This window comes from Herpailurus yagouaroundi, unplaced genomic scaffold (genome assembly GCF_014898765.1).
Source record: "Herpailurus yagouaroundi ecotype Mexico unplaced genomic scaffold, PumYag 166, whole genome shotgun sequence".
Lineage (NCBI taxonomy): Eukaryota > Metazoa > Chordata > Mammalia > Carnivora > Felidae > Herpailurus > Herpailurus yagouaroundi.
The window spans coordinates 15,243,316-15,269,538 of NW_024412407.1; the positions used below are offsets into that span (position 1 = coordinate 15,243,316).

A 26,223-nucleotide genomic window follows, 5' to 3' on the forward strand; every position below is an offset into this window, starting at 1 on the left:
GAAACTCAATGACAACCATAACTTCTAAAGGAGGATACCATGTTTTATCACATAATACATAAACATAGTGGAATATCTTAAAGCATGGCAGAAACAATAAACTTTGCATTGGGAAATAATACGTATCTGACGTGTAGCTCTTACATCCATTGCTCACAGTCCCCTCTGTCTCCTCCTGCCCTGCCCTCACCCCCACCCCCATGGAGTGAACCTGCCCTGGTCAGGGCTTAGCTATCCAGTCAAAGATAACATTGTAAAATGGTCACTAAACATCCCATTGTTTTTCCATGGTTGATTCATCATGGCTGGAGATAAAAATAGAATTTGTATACTCTCCTGTTGTAGCCATTACTTTTGCCTATCTTGTTAGGGAGTTGGAGGATTTTCCCTGTCTGGAAGGGTATAGGCTTTGGAATTGTAGCACAGGACACCTCCGGAGGCAGATTATCCACCTGCGATTAACAAAATTGACTCATCCTGAATTTAGAAAGTCTCCCTGTGTCTCAAATGTTATTTATCTTAAATAGCATTATCCAAGTGATTTAGGGCCTATTCACCAATTTGTTTTAGATTAGAGATTTATTTTCCAGTTAGTTTTCCTTTTAAATTCTAAGTTACTCCAAAGATTCTATTGTTTTCTTCCCTTTAAAGCCTTCCCTTTAAATGGCCTAGTTTAAATTATTTTCTGTTAAGGCATGAAAAATAATTTCTTTTGGCTTTTGAATGCGCTTGTGTTGTAATATCTCCTCAGTGTTGGGCTTTTAAAAATGATGATAACTATAAAATTTGGAGATTTAAAGCAGATATACTAGAGCTTGAAATTGTTTGTTACTCATCAAGCCTTTGAAAACTAAGTTATATTTATTACAAAGGAAAAATGGATTTCTAGTGTATAGCCTCATGCTCTATTAAATACAGAATGTGAATTTAATGTTTATTTATTTTTGAAGTTTATTTCTATTTTTTGAAAGACAAAGAGAGAGACAGAGTATGAGCAGGGGAGGGGCAGAGAGAGAGGGAGACACAGAATCCAAAGCAGGCTCCAGGCCAGGCTGTCAGCACAGAGCCCGGTACAGGGCTTGAATCCACAAACCATAAGATCATGACCTGAGCCGAAGTCAGATGCTTAGCCGACTGAGCCACCCAGGCACCCCCAGAATGTGAATTTAAAATCACTTCTTATTTTCTGTGCTTCAGTTATTGTTGTAACTTTTATTGTGAGATTCTCTTCTTTATGAGAATAAGAATTAATTTTTAAGGAGTGCCTGGGTGGCTCGTCGGTTAAGCGTCTGGCTTTTGGTTTCACCTCAGGTCATGATCTCACAGTTCGTGGTATCAAGCTTACATAACGCTCAGCACTGACAGCATTGAGCCTGCTTAGGATTCTCTCTCTCCCTCTCTCTCTGCCCCTCCCCTACTTTTGCTGTCTCTCTCTTAAGGTAAATAAACTTTAAAAAATTATTTTTTAATATTTTGTAGGAACTTAGGTTAATTTTTTTGAAATTGATGTTCAAGAATTTTTAATTTACTTTTTAATAGCAGCTCACGATTTTCACAATTTCCAATAATCTGTTCTGTTGAATTCAAGTTTTGAGCAAATTTGGATTCAAGTTTTGAGCAAACACATTTCTCATATCTTAATTCCATCTAACATTTTGGTCTTTTCCCTGAGCCCTCATAAAATGACTCTTGTGCTACTTAATTTGTCTGCAGCACTTACTGTGTCTTCCTATGACTCATTGGCTCCTCGCTTTAGATCGTCCCATTATTATTTACCATTATACCCACTCAGCAGTGTGTTTTCTCATGCTGTGAGATTGTATCCAATTTTCTGCGTGATGCTGTCAGAGAGTTTTACTTCTTCTATCTTTAGGGAGCTCAGTGATGGATTCAGCAAAGCCTTCCAAAATGCTAGAATCAGCACCAGTTTAAGAAAGATTGCCATTCTCTTCTCTGGGAGGAAAGCATTTATTATATTCATCAAGTAATAGACCTGTTTGTTCCTGTTACGCTCATCCAGGCATGACTGGTTCTGTATAAAAGGATGGAGTGAGGAGGCAGGGACTGGTTGTGATTAGAAGGAAGAGTCTTACCCTGGAGAGGAGGGGGAACTCCATGGGTAATTGAACCGGCAACTGTTTTGGCTAAGGGAAAAGATTATGTTCTTTGTAGGGTGGCCGTAGTAGCTTGTGATCTAGGCAATCAGGAGTGGGTAAAGGATAAAGAGAGGGATCTAAGAGTGATTAGTGAACAGTACAGTGAGAAGTGTACAGGGACAGGGGCTCAAAGGCAGGTGATAATTGGAAGACCGGCTTGCAGCTGATGGATGGACACTGGGATACCAACTCTGATAAAGGGTTTAAGGACAGAGCGCATTGGGTGCTGAAGTTCAACAGGAGAAATGTGGAGAGAGGAACAGAGCAGAAGGGAAGCTGGGGAATAATGTAGAAGTAGAGGGCTTGTGAGGGACTTGAGGCAAGAGCCTTAAAGGCTTGCCTTAAAGATCTGGTTCAAATGTGGCCTGATTCTGAAAGCTATTTTGTAGCTGTGGGTGCATGTAGATGAAGTCAGTGTGAGAGGAATAGGAGGAGGAAGAATGGGAGAATGATTAGTCTTGAAGGTGAGAAACATCCAAACTTAACGATGAAGCAGAGCTTGTCTTTATTGTGCAACGTTTTGTACGTGAAAATATAGTCAGCTTTGGGGGAAATTTTGACCTTCAAAGTCATCTTGACTTTAGTAACTTCCTTGCAGAGTAGATTGATATTGTTACACTCCCTGTTTTTTAATTTATTTTTATTTATTTTTGTTTCTTATTGGAAAGAGCACTGGGCTGGAAATCAGAATATGATGTTTTTAGTACCATGGCTGGTACTAACTCACATGTTACATTACAAAATTTGTACATCTATATTATATTTTCATACCTGTGGGTTACATTTGTAGCATGGAAACTTTAGTCTAGAGATAAATAAGTAGCCGCTGTAACAGAGTTGATAGGACATGGGCTTTGGGGCAGTCAAATCTGGGATCAAAATTTATTGGGTGTAGAATTTGAACAAATTGCTTTAAATTCCTGAGCTCCAGTTTCCTCATCTGAAACATATGAATAATACACTTTTAAGAGAGCTATTAAGGGTGCCTGGGTGGCTCAGTCGGTTAAGCGTCCGACTTCAGCTCAGGTCACGATCTCGCGGTCTGTGATGAGTTCGAGCCCCGCGTCGGGCTCTGGGCTGATGGCTCAGAGCCTGGAGCCTGTTTCGGATTCTGTGTCTCCCTCTCTCTCTGACCCTCCCCCATTCATGCTCTGTCTCTCTCTGTCTCAAAAATAAATAAACGTTAAAAAAAAAAATAAAAAAAAAGAGAGCTATTAAAGAAATAACAATACTTTATACAATATTTTTGTCATGGAGGACACTGGAATTTAATAAACACCCCAATTGCAGCTATTATTAATGTTATTAAATATAGCTAACGTCTTTTAGGAAAGACCTTAAATGCAATCACCTAATAAGCTCAGATTTCCATCTCTCCTTCCCTCTCTGCTTTCCTTCCTTTCCTTTTTTCCTTCCTGCCTTTCTTTTTGTCTTTAAGTATTTGTTTCCTCAGAGAAGCATTTAGCTAGGAATTCAGTAAGATTAGATAAAGGACAATTTTGAACCAAAGTATATTACATATATATAAATTGTTAAGTGTTGACCAAATATAAATATTAAACATTGTTTTGTCTATTCTCAGTTTCTGCTTGTCATTAGTTTGGGTTTTATAAGATAGTGGGTTTTTGTTTTTTGGTTTTTTTTCTGGAAATGTCCTGGATTTTTAGACCATTGCCCAGGTTCATATGTAATTGCAAAATATAATCTAAAGGACAATATCAATTAAATTTTTTTCTCTTATTTGCAAAGATCACATTGATGGGTGTACATATTTATAATTTTCATATGATTCCAACACATTAAAAATTGAACCACTGATTGCATCTTAGAGAGATGTTAGGTGCTTCACTGATCTAGCATAAGCACTTATCTACCTTTGGGAGAGTCTATATGAAATATTGTGTGTTCTCTAAAGACTAAAAGTAGAGAGAATCTTAGTACATTTCCTTATGTATCTTGCACCAGATTATGAGTCTTCCATATAACAGAAACTTAGTAAATGTTCAACTGGCCCACTTTTTTAACATTCATTTGTGGATCTGAGCTCATGCTCTGGAAAAATCTGCAGAGATGTATTTATTTAAGCTGAAAGAGTGACTGTATACAGTTGTAAGCCCCCACACTTCTCTGCTCTATGCAGAAATTCCAGTTGTTCTTGGTAAAGGCATATAAATTAGGAACTGTTCTGATTAGATAGGCTTGCAAAGAATATGGCCAGTCATGAAAGATATGGATAAGATAAATACATTTTTCTGAAAATAGTCCTTAGTATCATCATCAAAGGCAAGCCCTAGAATGGTTGATCTGCTTTTCTGATTTGGATGTTATTTCCCTGTTCTTATGAAGCTTATGTACAAGTAACTCCTTTAGGCATCCAAAATTGAGAAAGAAAATAAAAGGCAAAATTATTTTATCTAAGTGCTTATTATTTAGACTGTATTTATTGACTGGATTTGTGTACTTTTCTATCAGATACCACCTCAGTTTGGTAGAGGTTCTAAGGATTCCTTTTTTTTTTTTTCTTCTCTTAATTCATTTATTCAACACATCTTTACTGAGAATATATAATGGTCCAGGAACTGTTAGGTACTAAGCATACAATTATGAAAACACAGTTGTTCCTGTCCTCATGGAGATAATCACCTATTCATTAAATGAATAGTCATACAAATAAATATAATTACATATTGATATAAACCCTATGAAAATTACAGTACTGACTTAGACCAGAATATATAGGTCATTTTTAGTAATTGAATTTTTATCATAAATACAGTGGGAAAAATCATGATTTTTGTTCAGAGAGGTTCTTTCATTTCTGTGTGCAGAATGGTTATGGGTAGTTAACAGGAACAGTTAGTAAGTTAATTACTGTTGAAATAATCTAGTTCAGAGTAGACAGTAATTTGGACTAAGAGGAGAAATAAGCCGATCAAAATGTTTTTAATATTCATTTCACAAGGATTGATGATAGGCTGATAGTCTTGATTGAAAAGGATTTCAAGGAAGGCTTACAGATTTCTTGCATAAGTAACTGAATGGATGGATGTATCATTTTCTGACAAGGGGAAGATCATCCATGTCTGGGCTTTTCACAGTTGGTCAGTGTTTTAGGAAGAGATGAGTCATTCTATCCTTGTATTGCAAGGTGTAAACATTTGCAACATTCTTTTTTGTTTGTTTATATTTGTCTAACCTCATTGAGTTGGATTAAAAACTGATAAAGCTGAAGGAAAGAACTGATAAGATGTGATCTGTGTTATTTGGAAGATGGCTTCTAAACTAAATAGTACCTTCTTGTTGAATAAACCTACTTGTTGAATAAACATTCCTCATTTCACTTAGTTTTAGTATCAGACAAGTTTCTAAAGGGTTACCCTTAGTATAGACAATGTTTAGAGATTATGTTGGGATAAAATCTTTCAGAGAAATTATAGGTTCGTCTACAATGAAATTCATTGTTTCTTTCTTCTTTCTTCCCTCTTAGGTTATGGCATAATTTGCTGATTCTGGGATTCAAGATGTAGCCCAGGGAATATTAGTTTTATAGCTAAGCAAACTAGTTGTAAAGAAAGACCTTTATGGGCCAACCTTAGAATAAGAATCTTGGTCTGAGCTCTAGCCCACTGATGAGATGAATGTTTGGAACTAACATTTGGGGATTGTCTCTGCTCCTGTATTTATACCCAACTGGTTTTTGTCTTCAAAGCAATTGAAAGAGAGCGGTGAATTTTTAAAAAAATAATACCAGTGGCTAACTTGATTGAATTCTTATAAGGTGTCAGTCAATATACTACCTGCTTTGCACTTAAAAGTTCTGTAACCCTTACTGCACCATTGTGAGGTAGATAGGTATTATAATCATCCCCAATCATCAGAGAAAGAAACTGAGACAGGATTCTGGAGAAACCGCGCTTCAAATAGAAGTTGTCTGGCTTGTGACCCATGTGCTTAACTACCGCATTATAATGCCTTCAACAAATGAATATATTTATATATGGCTCTGACGGAAATTGAATTTTTAAATTTTATTTCATTTTAGTAATGAAAAAGTATTTACTTAAAAGTAAAGAACATCTCTGAATGATAAGACGAGCTTCCAAGATACCCATCTTGGCTTAGGTCATTTCAAGGATGAGAGGTTCCTTTGCACTATGTCTTACCCACACAACTCTTATGCCAGCACAGTCCAGAGTAAAAACAAAAATTCCTGAGGTAAAAATTCCCGAGGTCATCTCCAGAGCGGTTTGTTTCTTGCTTCTGTCTTGGGTCATAAAGACTTAGCTTCTGTGGGCTATACCAGGTTTCCATAGGGAATGTGCTGCACTCTTCTGTTCCCTAGGATGATTAAGAGAACAGCAATAGCCCTGGAAGTGAGGGGAAGAGTGGCTTTCCTGTGCCAGCTAATCTCGATCTAGGGTTACTGTGCCTGCTCTCTGTGGTCAACTAGGGTGACAGAACCCTTCTCTAGGGGTAACATTAAATTTTCTCAAAGCCAACACAGTCTAAATAGGAAAACTATTGGAAGGAATTTTAAAAATAAATCCATATCTAGTTTTGGAAAGAGGTAAATGAGTGTGTGATGTGTTTTCCTGATCTTTTAGAAAATCATCATTCTGAATTCAGTGTGTTGACAAGTACATAGCACCACGTACTCATTCTTCCTGGTCATTTCTTCCATTTGGTAATGCAGGATGAGGTGCTTCCATTTCTAAAAGCAACGAGCTTTCTGCTGCTTTCTGCTCTTTCAGTGTTCAGGGAAGAGAAATTAAACATATTGTTAGGGGTTTTATTTATATTATTTTTGTTGAAGGTCTTTGTGAGTAATTATCCTTGATTGGGCCACAGTGCCATTTTAGGTACAGGCAGATTCTCGCAATGCGGTAGGCTGCTCTGAGAATGTATTCTAGTAAGTGAAAAATCTCAGTAATCTTTGCAACTCACTGTCTGCTTTGATACCAGTATTGGTTAGAGCCAGTAATCATGGAGACAGATCAATTGAATCTCAGCTGTTTCCCAATTTGAGTTAATTCCGATGAAAGACTCTAAAGATGGAGGGCAATTTAGTAAACTGACATTTCCAAATACATCTAGATTCCAACATATATTTTTAGTCATTTGCATAAACATATTGTGTTTGTTTTTTTTTTTTTTTTAGTATAAATATACCACTTCTAGCTAACTGAATTGTTGGCTTCTCCCAACATTTTAATAAAGGTTTTTACCTTCTCCCTTTCATACTATTTTTGTTTGTTTTAAGTTCCCTGTTGTCCTTTCCTAAACAGGTCTACTTAAACAATAATCAAAGGAATACACAGTAGATGTTCCTGTTCTGTTCTTATTAATTCTTCTGTTCACCATGACACATGTGGGTTCCACAGCATGCTGGAGCAAAGCCCCTGAACAGCCTCCTAAAATTCAATCAAGCTGCTGAATGCCTTTCCTCCATCCTTTTTTTCTTTTAACAATTGTGAAAAGACTTAAAAAGAAACCATTATATCCTCTGCATTGTAGAGACCTGTTGTTGTGCCCTGTAAATGGTAAGATTCGGTAAATGTTTATTCAACTGAATTTTCCAGAATAAGAATCAAACTTCTATGTTTTTCTCTTTTTTGTTAAGAACACAAAATGTCTCTCCTGCGCATTATAACTTTGCACTTCAGGGCTTGGAATAGAATTTTTAGATTATAATAATGTTGCTACCTATGCATTTTACTACATCACAAATGTAAAGGGTACTTGCAATAATATTAGTAACCTAATATTTCTGTACGTAGATGGACAGATCTAGTTTATCCCAGCTGAAATAATTTCTTAAAAATTTTTGACATATGTGGTATTTAAGAGCTAGGATGACATCATTCTTGTCAATAATTACTTTTAAAGAAAATTTTCATCTCCAGAGATTATGAACAGTTTACTTTGTTTTTATTACTGCAAAGCTGTGTCTCAAATCACCGATTGTGTATTCCTCATAATTCTGTACTGTGATAATAACTGCGTTGCTTTTCTTTTAATGTCAGCATTTACATTCTGACCATAAAAGAAGACCACATTTAATTTAATTGTAATTTTATTTTATTTTATTTTATTTTTTTATTAAAAAAAATTTTTTTAATGTTTATTTTTGAGAGAGAGAGAGTGAGACAGAGCATGAGCGGGGAGGGCCAGAGAGAGGGAGACACAGAATCCGAAGGAGGCTCCAGGCTCTGAGCTGTCAGCACAGAGCCCAATGCGGGGCTTGAACCACGAACCGTGAGAACGTGACCTGAGCCGAAGTCGGCCGCTCAACTGACTGAGCCACCCAGCCGCCCCTAATTTAATTATGATTTTAATAATTACAGGGTAGCAGATGGATTTCTTGAGCACAGTGTTTAAAAATTTCAACAAAATTTGCTATTGCCGTTTTCTGGCATTTAACATATTTTACCAGTGAACGTCGTATGTTTTCTTTTGTGATAACTGATAGAGTAAAATCTTAGAAATGATGTCCTCATAATTTTTAGAGACAAAATGTATTGCCTGGAAAGAGAAATGTATGAGATTTAAATTAAAATATTCATTCGTTTTGAAAAACTACTTGCATGCGTCTTTAGTTTTGCCTTTGGAAATGACCTCATTTCTTCCTGTAATTAGATTGCAAAAGAAAACTAATATACGAAAAGTATGTTTCTTTTTGCTTGAACATCAGTGTTAGTTTTCAATTACTGAGCTATTTATGTGGCTTTGATTTTTTTCTTTGTTTAACAAGAAACATTTGGTATCTTATGTCATCATCCCCAGCTATTTACCTTCTCTGTATCTACACTTGTGTGATCTGAGCACCTCAGTGTCACAGTCCAGAATCAAATGGTCCGGTGACGCCACTGAGTCCTGATCTCCAGCCCGGCTTCGACCTTCTATGCTCTGTCATTCTTGTGGGTACATTTTTCCTTTCTTCTTAGCAGCTTTTCCAAAAGGCTACAAATAACTTTCTTCAAGCCCTCTGTCACATAACCTTTCTTCTCCTCACTCGTAGCCTTTTACTTTTACAACTTTACCTTTTTACTTTCAGAGAAAATAATATCATAAATACTATTAGTTGCTGCATCTGTTATTTAACACTCTAACAGCCTGCACCAAGAGCTTTCCATATATTGTACCATTTAATCATTCCTCAACCTAGCAAACCAGAGATTATTAGTCATAGTTTGCAGATGAACAAATGAGGCTTAGATAAGTCAAATACTCACCCAAAATCTGGAGAGGAAGGAAGCCAGGAGCTGAGGTGCTTTTTAAAACTCAGGTGTGACCCCTTAATCGTTCTTCCATTTTTGGCACACTACGGGGGAGATTTAGTTTACCTCCTCCCCTCCTGGTTTAGTTGAGCATGTATTACTTTTCTCCACCTGAACAACTGCCTTCTTCTAAGCCCTGGATTGCACTCTACACAGACATCCCTAGAGACTTTGCTTCCGCCCTGCCATCCTCCAGACACATAACTCTGCCTCTACCTTATGCTATGGCTCTGCCTCCGTTCTTCCCATCACAGCAAATAATCTTCAAAGACTTCTTGCACGGCTGCTCCACCGCTCCACTGCCAGTACCTCGTCAACCCACTTTTCATGATTCCACTTAAATGTCTTGCTTGGGGGCTCAGCTATCTCCTGTGTGCCATATCCATAGATGCTTGCGGTTCTCATCTTACCTGGCCTCTCTGTGGTGCTTGTTGCTGTTGATCAGTTCTTTCTTGAAACTCCTCTCCCTGTGCTTTCATGACACCGTCTTTCATTGGTTCCCTCATGGCTCCCTGGATAGTCCTCTTACCTGCATCATGGGCCAAACAATGACCTGAAATTGTGCACAAAATGCTGAGTGACATTTTTCTCCTGAAAATGTCTCTGGCTTTTATTAGAGTCTCAAATGTGTCTGTGACTTAACAAAGTTTAACACCTACACCCTACAGGATATGTTACTCTGGATGATGTCTTATATGTCTCTGATTTCAGCTGTCACCTATATAACAATGATATCACATCTTACATCAATCATATTTCTTTTGTTGGCTCCAGATGCATGTATATAGCTGCCTACCAAACATAGATGTCTCAAAGAAATGTCAAATTGAATATGCCCCAAAGGTGAATTTATCATTTATACCAGCAAAATTCCTCCTGCTGTGTCCTTTCTCTGTGATGGCACTGCTAGGCAGTTTCTAAGCAAGGTAGGTGGGAGTCCTTTTATGCCCTTTATCCCTCTCTCCTTCCTTGCTCAGCAGCCAAGCTGTCCATCTTCACTTCCACTACTCTTTTGCAGCAACCCCTCTTACTTAGTTGTACAGCCCTTCCTGACCAGCCTTGATGTCTGTAATTACAGTCTGCACCAGTTTCCTCTGCATGCAGTAGCTCCTCCTGGTCTTTTTAGAGTCAGATGTAGAATTCAGCTCCTTCTTCAGCTCTTCCCCATACCCTGTTGGGTAGAAAACTCAATCTGCAATGGCACTTGAGACCTACCCGTGTACTCTAATATTCCTAAACCCACATTATCCTCTGAGCGACTTGAATGTCCTTCATTGGATCGTATTCTTACATCACCGTGTCTGATCCTCGTGTCTGGAAGGCATTTATGCACTTTGCCCCACTTGCCAGTTTGCACCCACCTTGTTAGACACAGCTCCTGTCACCTTCTCTGAAATCTTTCTGGTCTCTACCAGACTAGGATTGGTGCCCATTGTTAGTGTAGTACCTGAATCTTTGTTCATTTATAATATTCTTCATCCTTTATTGTTTATTTCTGCATCACATGTTTTGCATTTCACTACAGGGCAAGTGTCAGTTAATTCTTTGCATAATACTTCTCCCTAAACTCTACGTCACTTCTCCCTCACAATTCAAGTGTAACAGAGCGCTCATATATGAATAATTTATGTGTTGCCAAATTTTAGTGTAATATTACATAAATAACTCATTGTGCCACTAGGTACTACATTAATTTTTTTATTCAATTTTTTTGAAAAGAGTTCATTCAGTTTGAGTTGTTTTTGTCCCAGTTCAAATAGATCGGCTTAGCATGGAAAGGTGTTGGATTATCCTTTATCCAGTTAAGAACTAGCTCTTATTAGAGTCTAGGTCCTTTCTCCAACTGCCTCCAAATGGGGATTTGTTACTGCAGTTAAGACTAGTCCATATGTTAAGTTGGCAAATTTTGTATTGAAGATTATCTCTTAATGCCATTACCTACACAGGTGAAACACTTAGAATTCCCATTCTGCTTCTTTAGCTGCCTAACATTCTATATCAGGAACTGTTTTTTCATATTTTATCACCTGTTCCCTTTTCCTGCCTTCAGTCAGTGAATATACTTCATCCTGTTATTATCTGGCCCACTCATGATTGAGCTAGTATAATCACCGAATTAGTACTAAGTTTGAACAGAAGTCATGCTACTGGCTTAATTTGTTAGTTTTCTTGTACATCCATATTGAGTTACATTATTTCTCTGGGGACTTCTGAAATCACTCTCTTAAATGTAATGCAATTCAACAAATGCTTAGAGAATGTCAATATCAGATGTCTTTAGGTGTAGACAGGCAGAGACAGTGATGCACATCCCTTCCCCTTCTGGAGCTGCCTGGTTTTGTGAATAATACATGTAAGCACATGATAATAACTATAATGTATGGAATACTTGCTCTGTGCTGTTTATACACATTTGATATTAAAACTGAATTATTAGTCCTCAGATGAGGATACTGAGTTTCAAGAAGATTACACAACTTGTTCAAGGTCACAGTCATTAATTGATGTACCGGGGATGTGAAGTTAGCTTTGTGGAACTCTCAAATGTGGTGCCTATGTCCAGGTCTTGTAAGACAGCAGGAGTTTCTACAAGGTAGAGAGGGTGGACGAATCAACTCTAGTTATGAGAGTCAGAGAAGCAGCATTTGAGTTGGGCTTTGAAAAATGAAGTGTTTACCAGGTAGATAGCCTAAAGATGAATCTGAGATCCTAAAAATTTTCAATATTGAGAAAGGCTGATGAAGGAGATATTTTAAGGCAGAAAACATTGTAGATTTCTGAAGGCATACCTCTTTAGTGATGTGACTTACTGCCTTCAGCTCAGCATAAGCAAATTAATTTTCAGAAAAAATATTAAGCTTGATAGCTCCTCCATAATGTTATTAAGTGTGATGTTTCATTTTTCATGTTTTCAACGTCTATGACTGAAATTCTACTGCATATATTTTCCTGTGACTTGATTTGTTGCTCAAAATTGTTTGTGATAGCCATATATGTAATGTGTGATGTGTGGATGTGTGAAGTTATACTTTACTCATTTATTTCATTACTGTATCGGTTTTATGAATTATAAACAGATTTACCTAATATTAAGTTGGTGGGCCTTTATAGCTTCCAGTTTTTTTTTCTGTATAAATACTGCTATAATAAAAACTATTATATATCTCCTAATTGGATATAAAATATAAAAATATTTGCATATAAAAAGTATTGGATGTCTTCTTACTATATGCCTAGGAATGAAATTCTGGGGTCTTAAGGTAGGTGTGATGTGGAAGGGAGAATTTTGGCCCATGACCTTTGCTGTCTAGCGTCACACCAATGGTCATGTTACTTATGTGGCAAGAGGAACTTTGCAGACATAATTAAAATTACTATTCATCTGACTTCAAGATACAGAGATTATCATGAATTATCTAACTAGGGTCAAATTAATCACATGAGCCTTTAAAAACGGGAAAAAAAGCAAAAATACAAATAAAAATTAAAATTAGAAGCAAAAGGCAGAACAGAATATGAGAGAGATACAGCTAATGCACCTGGGGAGGTCAAAGGACTTCAAAGCATGGGAAAGACCTGACCTGCCTTTTCTGACTGAAAGATGTAGGGGCAACATGAAAATCAAGAAAAGGCTCTCTGTTCTTTTTCATAGGTCTATTTGTCTGTCTTTGTGCTGGTACCATACTGTTTTGATTACTCTGGTTTTGTAATATGTTTTGAAATTGGGAAATGTGAGTCTTCCAGGTTTGTTCTTTGAAATTGCTTTGGCTATTTGGGGTCACTTGAGGTTTCATATAAATTTTAGGATGAGTTTTTCTACTTTTTTTTTAATGTTTATTTTCTTTTGAGAGAGAGAGGGGGAGAGAGCGAGTGGGGTAGGGGCAGAGAGAGGGAGACACAGAATCTGAAGCAGGCTCCAGGCTCTGAGCTGTCAGCACAGAGCCCGATGCGGGGCTTGAACCCACGAACCGTGAGATCGTGACCTGAGCCGAAGTCGGACACTTAACTGACTGAGCCACCCAGATGCCCCTCTACTTTTTTTCTGTAAAAAAAAAAAAAAAAAAAAAATGACACTGGGATTTTGATACGGATTATGTTAAATCTGTAGATTGTGTTGGGTGGTATGGACATCTTGACAGTATTATCTTAAAATCATGAACACAGGATGTCTTTCCATTTATCTGTGTCTTCTTTAATTTCTTCCAGTAATATTTTATAGCTTCCAGTGTGAGAGTCTTTCACCTTCTCAGGTTATTCCTAAGTATTTTATTATTTTTGGTACTATTGTAAATTGAATTATTTTCTTAATTTCTTTTTTGGTTTGTTCACTATTAATATATAGAAACATAACTGGTTTTTATGTTGATCTTGTATCCTACAGGTTGAATTTATTAGTTCTAACAGTATTTTTTTACTGTGGAATCTTTAAGGTTTTCCATATATAACTTATATGACATAACCTTCACTTCTTCCTTTTCAATTTGGATGTCTTTATTTCTTTTTCATACCTAATTGCTCTGGATAGCATTTCCATTATGATGTTGAATAAAAGTGGCAAGGGTGGACATCTTGCTTTCTTCATGACTTTAGAGTAAAAGCTTTCAGTCTTTCTTCATTGAGTATGAGATTACCTGTGGATTTTTCAAATATGGCTGTTATTATGTTGAGATGTGTCATTCCATCCCTAGTTTGCTAAGTGTTTTTATCATGAAATGGTGTTGAATCTTGTCAAATGCTTTTTTGCATCAATTGGGATTGATGATCATATGGATTTTGTCCTTCATTCTGTTAATATGATATATTAAACTGACTTGGATATGTTGAGCCATCCTTGGATTCCAGGGACAAATTCCACTTGGCCATTATGTATAATCCTTTTAATGTGCTGTTGAAATCAGTTTGCTAGTATTTTCTTTTGGAGTTTTGCATCAATATTTATGGGGGATTCTAGTCTTTTTCTTATAATGTCTTTGTCTGGCTTTGGTATTAGGGTAATACTGGCCTGTTAGAATGAACTTGGAAATACTCCCTACTGTTCAGTTTATGGGAAGAATTTTAGGAAAATTGATGTCAATTCTTTAAGTGTTTGGGAAAATTCTCTAGTGAAGCCATTTTATCCTGGACTTTTCTTTGTTAATAGGTGTTTGATTACTGATTCAATCCCCCTACTAGTTACTTATCTGTTCATATTTCCTATTTCTTCATGATACAATTGTTAGATTCTGTGCTTCTTGGAATTTATCCATTTCTTCTATGTTATCCAATATGCTGGTCTGTAATTGTTCATGATATTCTCTCATAATCCTTTTTATATCTGTGTCATTGGTTGTAATGTTCCCTCTTCCATTTTTTTTTATTTTAGTATTGTCTCTCTTTTTCTTAGTCCATCTAAAGGTTTGTCAATTTTGTTGAACTTTACAAAAACACAACTTTTAGTTTTATTTGTGTGTGTGTGTGTGTGTGTGTGTTGTTTTTCTATCATCCATTTTTAAATCTCTGATCTAATCTTTATATTTCCTTACTTCTGCTAGCTTTGAGATTACTTTGTTTTGTTTTTCTAGTTCTTTGAGGTATAAAGCTCGGTTGTTCATTTGTAGTCTTTGTAAAAATTTATTTTATTAAAGTTTTTTGAGAGAGAGCAAGAGCAGGGGAGGGACAGAGGGAGAAAGAGAATCTCAAGCAGGCTCCATGCACAGCATGGAGACTCATGCAGGGTTCAATCTCACAACCATGAGATGATGTGAGCTGAAATCAAGAGTTGGATGCTTAACCGACATGCATGCAGCCCTGATTTGTAGTCTTTTTTTTTTTTTAATATATGCATTTACAGTTATAAACTTCCCTCTTGGCACTTCTTTCACTGCATCCCATATATTTTATTTTAGTTTGTTGTATTTTTATTTTCATTGTTTCAAGATATTTTCTCTTAAAAAATTTTTTTTCTTTAATGTTTATTTATTTTTGAGAGACAGAGTATGAGTGGGGGAGGGGCACACAGAGGGGGAGACACAGAATCTGAAGCAGGCTCCAGGCTCTGAGCTGTCAGCATAGAGCCTGATGCAGACCTCAAACCCACAAATTGTGAGATCATGACCTGAGCCAAGTCGGATGCTTAACCAACTGAGCCACCCAGGTGCCCCCAAGGTATTTTCTGATTTCCTTTGTAACTTTCTCTCTGAACCATTGGTGTTTGAGAATGTGTTGTTTTATTTCTACATATTTGTGTAGTTTCCAATTTTCCTTCCACTATTGATTTCTAACTTCATTCCTTTGTCATTGGAAAGCATACTTTGTATAATTTCAAGCTGCTTGAATTTGTTAAGACTTGTTCTGTACCTAATATATAGTCTCTTCTGGAGAATATTCCATGTGAACTTGAGAAGTATGTTCTGTTGTGTTGGAGTGTGATCTTTATGTCCGTTAGGTCCAGTTGGTCTGTGATGTTGTCCATGTCCTCTATTTCTTTACTAAACATTCGTCCAGTTGTCCTATCTATTATTGAAAAGTGGAGTGTTGGGGCGCCTGGGTGGCGCAGTCGGTTAAGCGTCCGACTTCAGCCAGGTCACGATCTCGCGGTCCGTGAGTTCGAGCCCCGCGTCAGGCTCTGGGCTGATGGCTCAGAGCCTGGAGCCTGTTTCCGATTCTGTGTCTCCCTCTCTCTCTGCCCCTCCCCCGTTCATGCTGTGTCTCTCTCTGTCCCAAAAATAAATAAAAAACGTTGAAAAAAAATTAAAAAAAAAAAAAAAAAGAAAAGTGGAGTGTTAAACTTTCTTACTATTATGTGTTGATATTGTATTATCTTTTATTAATACACTGCTGCATTTTTGTTTAATACTATTTTGTTTATTTTTTTGCATGCAAAATACTAAACTAGTAGAATCTCACAGGTCTTATTTATATTATTGTGCAATTCTAAGTATTCTTTCTTGTCTGCTATTCCTTCTTTTAATAGTGAGTTTTCAGAAATGTCTTAAAAAATTGCATTTGTCATTAATTTCTAACTCAGATTTTTTTGGTCAATAAATGTGATATAGTTTAGTAAATATTCTATGACATAGTGTGTGGTCAATTTTAGTAAATATTTCATAAATTAAAGCAAAATTTTGAGAATGAGTGGAAATCACCGAAATGAAAAAGGGGCCTTGAGTGGTTGGTAGGATGAGTATTCTGGGTGAAGCAGGGGGGAAGGAGACATCTGTTATGGATTCAAGGAACAAAAAGCATGGCTCTGTTCAAAAATGGCAGAAAAGATGAAATTAGACATTTTACAGTGAATGTATTTTATGAAGGATATTATGTCCTAATTAATCAGTTTGGAATTATTGTAGGATCTATGTAGAGCCACTGGAAGATGGAAGGCTTCATGGTTAGAATTCATGATCAAATCAATCTGACATCCATGGAGAGGATACATTAAAGGAGAATCAGCCTGAGACCAGTTAGGAACATTAAAACTATAGTAATCCAAGCAAAAGAGTAAAGGTATGAACTAAGGCATACCTGCTAGAGGTAATGGAGAAGTAGTAAGAGATATGGAAAAATGTTACAGTTAGAAAACTAAAACAAACAAACAAACAGAACCCTGATGGCAACAATCAACAAAAAGCAAAATCAAACTAAACAAAAACAAACCACCCAGTCTCTCAAGAGACCATTTATGTGTCATGTGTCAATTTTGGAAAGGATTATTTTATCTTTAATAGTTCTCTTGACATGTCTCTTCAGCTGTCTTGGGGATGAGTTCTATTATTATTACTATTATTATTATTATGTGTTGTAAAATATAATAGAAGAATAGTAGTATGGGAAACTTTTCAAAATACTTTTTTGAATAACTTTCTATTTTGATATAATTTCAGTTATACAGAAAATTGACTAGACTAGTACCAGAAACTTCTGGATGCCCTTTACCCAGAATAACAGACATTAACTTTGTCCGAAGTGCTTTTATCCTTTTCTCCCCCACCTTCTTTCTTCTTATTCCCGTCTTTGATATTCTAGTTCTAGGAGTAAGTTGGAAGCATTGTTGGAGGCACTGTGCCCCCTTTCTTAAAATTCTTGAATGTGTATTTCTTAATAGGGAGTTGATGATCAAAATCAGGAAATTTCACAGTGATACAATGATATGTAATCCATACTCCATATTAAAATTTCAACAATTATCCCAGTAATATCCATTAAAGCGATTTTTCACCAGTATAAAATTTAGTCAAGAATCATACATTGTATTTAGCTGTCCTGATTTTAGTCTCTTTCAACCTGGAATAGTTCCTCAACCTGTCTTTTCTTTCGTCACATTGGTTTTAATAATCTTTTTATTTTATTTAAAAAAATTTTTTTTTAACGTTTATTTATTTTTGAGACAGAGAGAGACAGAGCATGAATGGGGGAGGGGCAGAGAGAGAGGGAGACACAGAATCGGAAGCAGGCTCCAGGCTCTGAGCCATCAGCCCAGAGCCCGACGCGGGGCTCGAACTCACGGACCATGAGATCTTGCGACCTGAGCTGAAGTCGGACGCTTAACCGACTGAGCCACCCAGGCGCCCCAATAATCTTTTTATGTTAAGATAGCTGTAGATTTATAGAAAAGTTACAAAGACAGTACAAGGAGTTCTTATACATTCTTCACCCAGTTTCTCCTAACATTAACATCTTAATTACCAATGGACATTTGTCATAACTAGTAAACCAACAATGATACATTACAGTTAACTAACTCCAGACTTTATTTGAATTTCACACTTGTTTCTTCCATTAATGTCCTTTTTCTGTTTTACAGTTCAGGTTAGGATACCACATTGCATTTAGTTATCCTGTCTCCCAGTATCTTCTGTTCTGTGACAATTTCTTACTCTTTCCATGTTTTGATGCCCTTGACAGTTTTGAGGAGTATTAGCAGATATTTTGTAGAATGCCCCTCAATTTGGGATTGTCTAACATTTTTCTCGTTGTAGGTTTGGAGGGGAAGTTCACAAAGGTGAGGTACCCTCATTAGATCATATCAGCAGTACATGATATCAACATGACTTATTGCTGGTGATGTTAACTGTAATCACTGGCCAAAGTCATGTTTGCCAGATTAAAATGGTCACTGTAAGGTACACATACTCTTTTATAGTATGATGAGTTTTTCATATGTTTTGGAGCTATACTGTTAGATGCATAAAGTATTGAGATTTTTATATCTTTCTGATTAATTGAAACTTTTGTTAATTACATAAGAACTATTTGTAGCAATATTTTAAAATTTAAGATCTATATGTTTAGTATTAATGTAGGTCCACTGATTTTCATTGGGTTTGGTTTTTTTTCGCCTAAGCATATCTTTATATTCTGTTCTTTTCAACTGTCTAAATTCTTAAATTTTGATATCTGTAGTGAATAGCTTATAGATGAATTTTATGTTTTTTAAGTTTTTTAAAAAAAATTTAATGTTTGTGCACTACTAGGCATTTATCCTCGATGTACAGGTTTGCTGTTTCAGAGGGACACATGCACCCCCCATGTTTACAGCAGCACTATCAACTATAGCCAAAGTATTGAAAGAGCCCAAATGTTCATAGATGGATGAATGGACAAAGAAATGTGGTATATGTATATAATGGAGTATTACTCAGCAATCAAAAAGAATGAAATCTTGCCATTTGCAACTATGTGGATGGAACTGGAGGGTATTATGCCTAGTGAAATTAGCCAGAGAAAGACAAAAATCATATGACTTCACTCATATGAGGACTTTAAGAGACAAAACAGGTGAACATAAGGGAAGGGAAACAAAAATAATATAAAAACAGGGAGGGGGACAAGACAGAAGAGACTCATAAATATGGAGAACAAAACTAAGGGTTACTGTGGGAGTGAGGGATGGGCTAAATGGGTAAGGGGCATTAAGGAATCTACTCCTGAAATCATTGTTACACTATATGCTAACTAATTTGCATGTAAATTTTAAAAAATAAAAAATAAAATAAAAAATTTTAATGTTTGTTTATTTTTGAGAGAGACAGAGCACACGCAGGGGAGGGGCAGAGAGAGAGGGAGACACAGAATCTGAAGCAGGCTCCAGGCTCTAAGCTGTCAGCACAGCACCCGATGCGGGACTGGAACTCATGAGCAGTGAGATCATGACCTGAACCGAAGTCGGTCACTTAACCGACTGAGCCACCCAGGTGCCCCTGAGTTTTATGTTTTTTATACAAAGTGACAATATGATTTTAATCTGGACCATTTATTTCATTATCAAATGCCTTAGTGACTATTGCCCTGGATTTATTTCCATTACTTTCTTACTGCTTTCTATCTGCTCTACCCTTTGTTTCTTTAGTTTCTTTTGAGTCGGTTGTATTTTTAAAACACTAGTTTACAATTTTCCTATTCTAAACTTTAGGTTATAAAGTCCTTTAAAGACTGTAGTTTTGCAGAAGTTTTAAAACATATATGCTTAGGGGTGCCTGGGTGGCTCAGTCGATTGAGCGTCTGACTTTGGCTCAGGTCATGATCTCACACTCCGTGAGTTCGAGCCCCACGTTGGGCTCTGTGCTGACAGGTCAGAGCCGGAGCCCGCTTCGGATTCTGTGTCTCCCCCTCTCTCTGCCCCTCCCCTGCTCATGCTCTGTCTCTCTCTGCCTCAAAAATAAATAAAAACATTAAAAAAAATAAACATACATGCTTAATTTATCAAATTCTATTCACTTCGAAGCATCTTGTCCTTTCTTCTTGAACAAAGAACATCAGAAGATTTAACTTAAATTCTCACTCTCCTAATTAATCCTATCATTTGTATTGTTATATAGTTTTTAACATTTTGATTCTTGTCTTATATTCAATATTTATTAAGATTTATTTGTATTTTACCACTTCCTTTATTGTTTCTTCTCTCATGGCAGACTTCCCATCTGTGATCATTCTCCTGTAGTTTGAAGTCCTTTAGAAAGGCCTCAAACAAGGATCTTTGGCTATAAATCCTCAGTGCTTACTTGTTTAAAATTCTTTGTGGGTCATGCTTGTTCTTAAAAGGGATGTGCACTGTATACATTCCTAGGGGGATAGTTACTTTTTTCAAACACTGAAGACATTTTCACTTGTCTCTCACCTTCAGTGTTCTTTGTGAAATTCCCGTCCCTGTAGGCAATCTGTCTTTTCTCTCTGGCTCATTTGAACATGTGCCCTTCATCTCTGCTCTTTTGCTATGGTCCTCTCATGTGTATAGGTATAAATTTACTTTTATTTATGCTGCTTGGGATTCATTCAGCCTTTTGAGTCTGGAAATTGATTTTTTACATCACTTCTTGCAGTTTCCCAGCCATTCTCTCGTCAAATATTACATCTTCTCTATTCCTTCTTCTCCTTCTGAACCTCTGATGATATGTTTATTAAAACTTTTATCTGGTTCTCCATGTCTGTAAACCTCTTTATAATAGTTTCCAGTACAGTCTGCCTCTCTGTACTGCATTGTGGATAATTATTTTACATCTATCTTTCAGTTCACTAATTCTTCTGCTGTGTCTAATCTGTGGTTAAATCTGTTCACTGAGTTTTCTTTTTCTATTATCTCCAGAAGTTCCTTATTTTTTCTCCAAATATTCTCAACTATTTTTATTATCCTTTGCTAGTTGCTCATATTTCCATATCTTTCTTTAAATTTTAGGTATATTATACACGCTTACATTTTGTAAATTATTCATAATATTTCCAGTATTCTAAGTCTGTATTTGATGCTGTAGCCTGTTGATTCTAGAGACCCTAATACATGGTACAGTTTTCCTTTAGTTTTTTTGTGATACTTGAATATCTTAATACTTAATGTATTAATACTTAAATACATGAACGCATATGTATTTAAAAATTTTTAATGTGAGAATCTTTCGAGATGTAGTTAGAAGGCAAACTCTGCAGAGATGTTTTCCATTTACCAGTTACCTATGATCACTTCAACCAAACAGAATTCTTGGTTAGAGTTTTTTATAACTACCAGGTAGTGAAAAACCAGCAAGACTGTTTGAGGTATGAATGATTAGGAGACTTTTTTTTTCTCTTTTATTCATCATCAGGTAAGGCAGGGATTTACTTTTTAGGTCTCTCCCAAGTGAATGTTTGTATCTAATTCATGCTACAATCAGGCAGTGTAGTAATTGTGATCTAAGCTCTATGTTGGTATTAGTCATTTATTGAATTCTCCACCTTGTGAGTCTTTCCCTCCCCTGCTTTTTTTGGTCTCTTATTTTTATGTCCTAAGGTGTCATGAAAAAGAAGCCCAAGATCAAGCCCTCAGGGTCACCTCTGCTTGTCTTTCTGGTTTTTCTTCTTCAGATTCTGATTGGTCCTTACTGTTCTTGCCAGGTTACTAGAGCATTTATAAAGACTTTGTGGCAAATTTTATTCAGCATTTTACAGCCTTTTCAGGTACACGTTCAGTCAGGGTGTTTAGTTTGTCATAACATGTAAAATGTAAATCTGGAAATTGACAGGAGGAAAAAAGGTACAGCTAGATTACAAAAATTAACCGATTAAGGTTGCTGGAAGGATGCTAAAAAAGATGTATGTAATATTCCAAGGAAAGATGTGCAAGAATAAATTAATTGATCTTTTAGTCATAAAGACTTGGAGAAAATGGAAGATCCTGACATATAGTTAACCTAATGGGGAGGAAAGATATAAAGAAAACAAAATGTTGTGATAGGCGGTTTACTGCACAAGCTATGAGATGGCATTTTTAGTTCAAAACCAAGTGGTACTCTCCAGAAGAAAATACTACAGTAGAAAGGAAGAAAGGATAGAGTAGTTTTAGAATATGTATAATTTACACTGTTAAATTTATAACTCAGCCTTTTTATTTTTATTTTTTTGCCTTCTTCCCAGTTAGGCTAAGAGCCAAGTCTCTTCACACATGGAGAACAGGGGATTATGTATTTGTTGCATCCATGTTGATATAGATTATCAGATATGAATTATATTCTTGAGGACAGACACCCTTGTTGGGCTGCAATTCCACAACTTGTAGGTCCCAGGAATAACAGAAGAGTCTGAACTATGATTTGTGATGGGACAAAAGAACCATGAAGTATACCATGAGACCATTAGGATTACTCTTTGGGGGATTCTTATGGACTTGTCTCTGTATTCCCTCATGTAACGCAGGGAACCATACACACACCTTGCATTTTCCTAGTGCACTTTTGTGTCAGCTGGAATCTATGTGAGCATAAATATACCAGATACATGTACAAAGAAAAATGTGTGCGAGTTCGACTTTGCTTAATTTTGCTTATGTATTACATATTTTCAGTGTATATGGAGCACCTGCTATGTGTAGACATTTAACTCTATTGCTTCACAAGAGGTCTATGTCATGAACTTTACTCTTATGGATGTTATAATCTACTTGAGAAAAGACAGGGAAAAATATGTGATGGTAACAAGTTAGGAATAATTAAATGCTAAACTTGTGTTACTTACTTCAAGCGCCATGGGGTTGTGGAGAAGGCCGAACTTTGTGTGAGGTCGACGGGATGAAGTTTCTGGGGACAAATGGAACTTCTTCTAGGGATATGGAAGGTTTGAGGTGAAATAGGGAGCAGTTAGCATGATGAGGTGTATCAGGGCATGGGAATGGCCATAAAGAGGAAATAAATACCAAGAAATAAGCATGTTGATGAAAGGGGAAAGAAATATTGAAAACCAAGGTGAGGAATAGGTTTTAATCACATAATAGAAATTTTAGAACCCATGGGAGAAAGTTTTATTACATTATAGATATTATATTATGTTATATTACATATGGTAGACAATATGAAATAATGATTCTTGGGCAGATGTCTGATATGTTTAGCTTCATTAGGAAATGTGGATCTACAGGATAAACTCAAGGTTGAAACTAGGAAGGACTACATTTTGTTAGGAAAGAGCTAATCTCTTAGTAGTATGCTCTTTATTTGGTTCCATAAAAATAAAACATAATATTGGTTTATGATATAAAATTAACATAAATTATTAATCTATATAAATGTATTTTTGTTGTTTTAGAGGAATTCCAGGGAAGAAATGTGGTACAATTATACTTACAGCAGAGGAATTAAACTGTTGCAGGGTAAGTAAATATTTCTTTGGTTTAAAAAGTATTTCCTATACTTCTGAAAAATATTTTTGAAACTATACCTAAATGATTTATTCTTGAGTAATTTTATAATTTAGACTATGTTATATAATTCTGTGGTCTGTAAGACATCATTTTAGATACTTAGCACTTTAACCAGAGAGACTACATTTATAGTCCCAAAAGGATATCGGTTATTGTAACAGTCTTTTTAAGAAATAGAAATTATTGGGGCTCCTGGGTGGCGCAGTCGGTTAAGCGTCCGACTTCAGCCAGGTCACGATCTCGCGGTCCTTGTGTTCGAGCCCCGCGTCAGGCTCTGGGCTGATGGCTCAGAGCCTGGAGCCTGTTTCCGATTCTGTGTCTCCCTCTCTCTCTGCCCCTCCCCCGTTCATGCTCTGTCTCTCTCTGTCCCAAAAATAAATAAACGTTGAAAAAAAAAATTAAAAAAAAAAAAAGAAATAGAAATTATTAAAATAAAACCTAATGTCAGTGTCATTAATGGGGGAGGGGCATTACTATTAGAAATTATCAGTTGTACCAATCAGTTCAGTCCTTGTAAACATTTTGAAGCCTTCTGTGTGATTTTTCAAGGAGTGTTTCTATTCGTTTGACTTTAGTCCTTTTGCGTAACATACTTGTTTGTCCATAATTCTAATTGAATCAATTTAGAATTTATATAAGCTCCCATCTTTCGTTAGCTTGGGAAGCTCACGTTTGAAGAAAGGACCAGCTACTATTCCAACTAGGAATGTGATGATATAGACTGCACAGTCAGTATTTTTAGAAAACTGCTATTTTTAGTTGTGAATTGCTGATATAGCCATTGACTCATGTTCAGTGATTTTACTGTCATCAAGAAATGAGGTGATGTCTTTACACTCCACACTGGAACTAATGATAGCTCTCTGAATCTGAAGTCAATATTGACTATTTAATGTGGCCCAGAGGATCCCTGGGAATTGTTGTTTCTGGTAGGGGAAAAAAGAAGATTGTCCTGGATTAAACCTCGGGGGTTTTTTATTTTCAACTTTTGCTTCATAATTTTAGGAACAGAAGTTCCCAAAGAATACTAAAAACTTAATGCTTAGACACTGGCTGCAGTTTTCATATAGAGAACTACTATTTATTATCTGAGTGTGTAATTATTATCTGATTATGTAATTTTAATCTCTAGAGGTTGTCTTTAAAGATAATTACTATGGCTTTATATGCATAATATATTTCTAAGACAATATGGTCAGAATCTTGCCAGCAAATGATGGAAACTGAAATTTTGGTGGGGTAGGGAGTGGCCAGTGAGATAACAAAAGGGAAGTTTAGTAATAGTGTTGTGGAGCTGATTAAACAAGAAATATTAGAATTTAAGTAGTTAAAATGCATTTAAATTGAGACCCTCCTCTTCTTCCTTCACTCTTTTTATGGTATCTGACTGCTTAGATCTGTTTTCTCATGTCTAAAATGCCCAGAGCCTAAATGCCCAGTACAATGCTGTTAAAGACCAAACTAAGTTGAGTTCTGGATTTGTTATGAATTTGCGTTTTATCTTATGAAATCACTTGACTCTTCTGATTTATTTTCCATATTTGCAAGTGGGGGGGAAGCCAGATGTGAACCAAGTCACTAGAATATTTTAAAAGATTCTCCCAGCTCTAATAATTGACTATCGTAACATTAAATCTGAAAGTGTAACATACATGAAAACCTTTTATGTATACTAAAAATGCATCACAAAAAGTATAACACTTTAATTGCAGAAATATTATTTACCATCTTATTCTTTGTTAAAATGACACAATGATTTCTTAAAATTATATCATCTAATGATCATTTATACTTCTTGTCTCTAAATTTATATACGTGTATATATGTATTTTGTACAGTGAGGGAAGAAAGAGAAAGTGAAGTTCAAGGTCAATATGATACATGTTCTTTGTGTTGACATTAACATGCTATTTTGCCAAAATCTTGGTGTTAAGGTGATTTTGTGTTATGCCAGTGAACACATGATGATTAGTTCTATTTCAAAATAGAACCAATATACCAAGGGCATAGATTGAGTACGGCCAGGTTGCATCTTAAATACCTTCCACTTTAAATTCTATTGTTTTCCTTGGAAGAACAGAAAGGAACAGGAAAGCTTACATGCAAATGAAGTAGAATCTGTTACTTAGTCATCTAGAGGCATTTACCACTCTTTCTGCTACTAAAGCCTTTAGAATATCTGGAATTATCTTCCAATAAGTAAACACATATTTATTATACTTAACAATTATAGATCTAATATTTTAAAATCATTGCTTAGAATCTAGATTTGACTTGACTTACGTATGGTATGTTCTTAGTCTTACCTACAGCCTTATTGATAATCAGCATCATTGAGGTGTATAAACCTTGAAATAATATTACTATGCTCATATAGTAGAAGGAGCAAATATATTCAAAACAATGTTCATAGTTACTTCAGAAGAGGCAGTGCCTGTTAAACGTACATTTAAGGGTACCTTGAAAATATCAGGCATTATCACAGAAATTTGAATGGAATAACTATTTCGCATTTGACATCCTACAAATTGATGTGTTTTTTTTTTCTTTAAAACACATTGTTAGTTATTTACTTGGGCATAACTTTGGAATCAGGGCACCTAGATTTCAGTCTTGCCTCTTTCTTTTTTTTTTTTTTTTTTTTTTTTTTTTT

At 36.0% G+C, this 26,223-nt stretch overlaps 1 protein-coding gene across 2 annotated transcripts in view; it reads left to right on the forward strand.

The window, feature by feature from the left end:
• The window catches only part of CPNE8 (copine 8), a 234,863-nt gene that overhangs the window by 86,901 nt on the left and 121,739 nt on the right, over positions 1-26,223 (forward strand). For both annotated transcript variants that reach the window (XM_040488446.1, XM_040488445.1), the window contains exon 7: positions 23,456-23,519. In XM_040488446.1, coding sequence (XP_040344380.1) covers positions 23,456-23,519 — 64 coding nt within the window. The remainder of the gene's footprint in view (positions 1-23,455; positions 23,520-26,223) is intronic.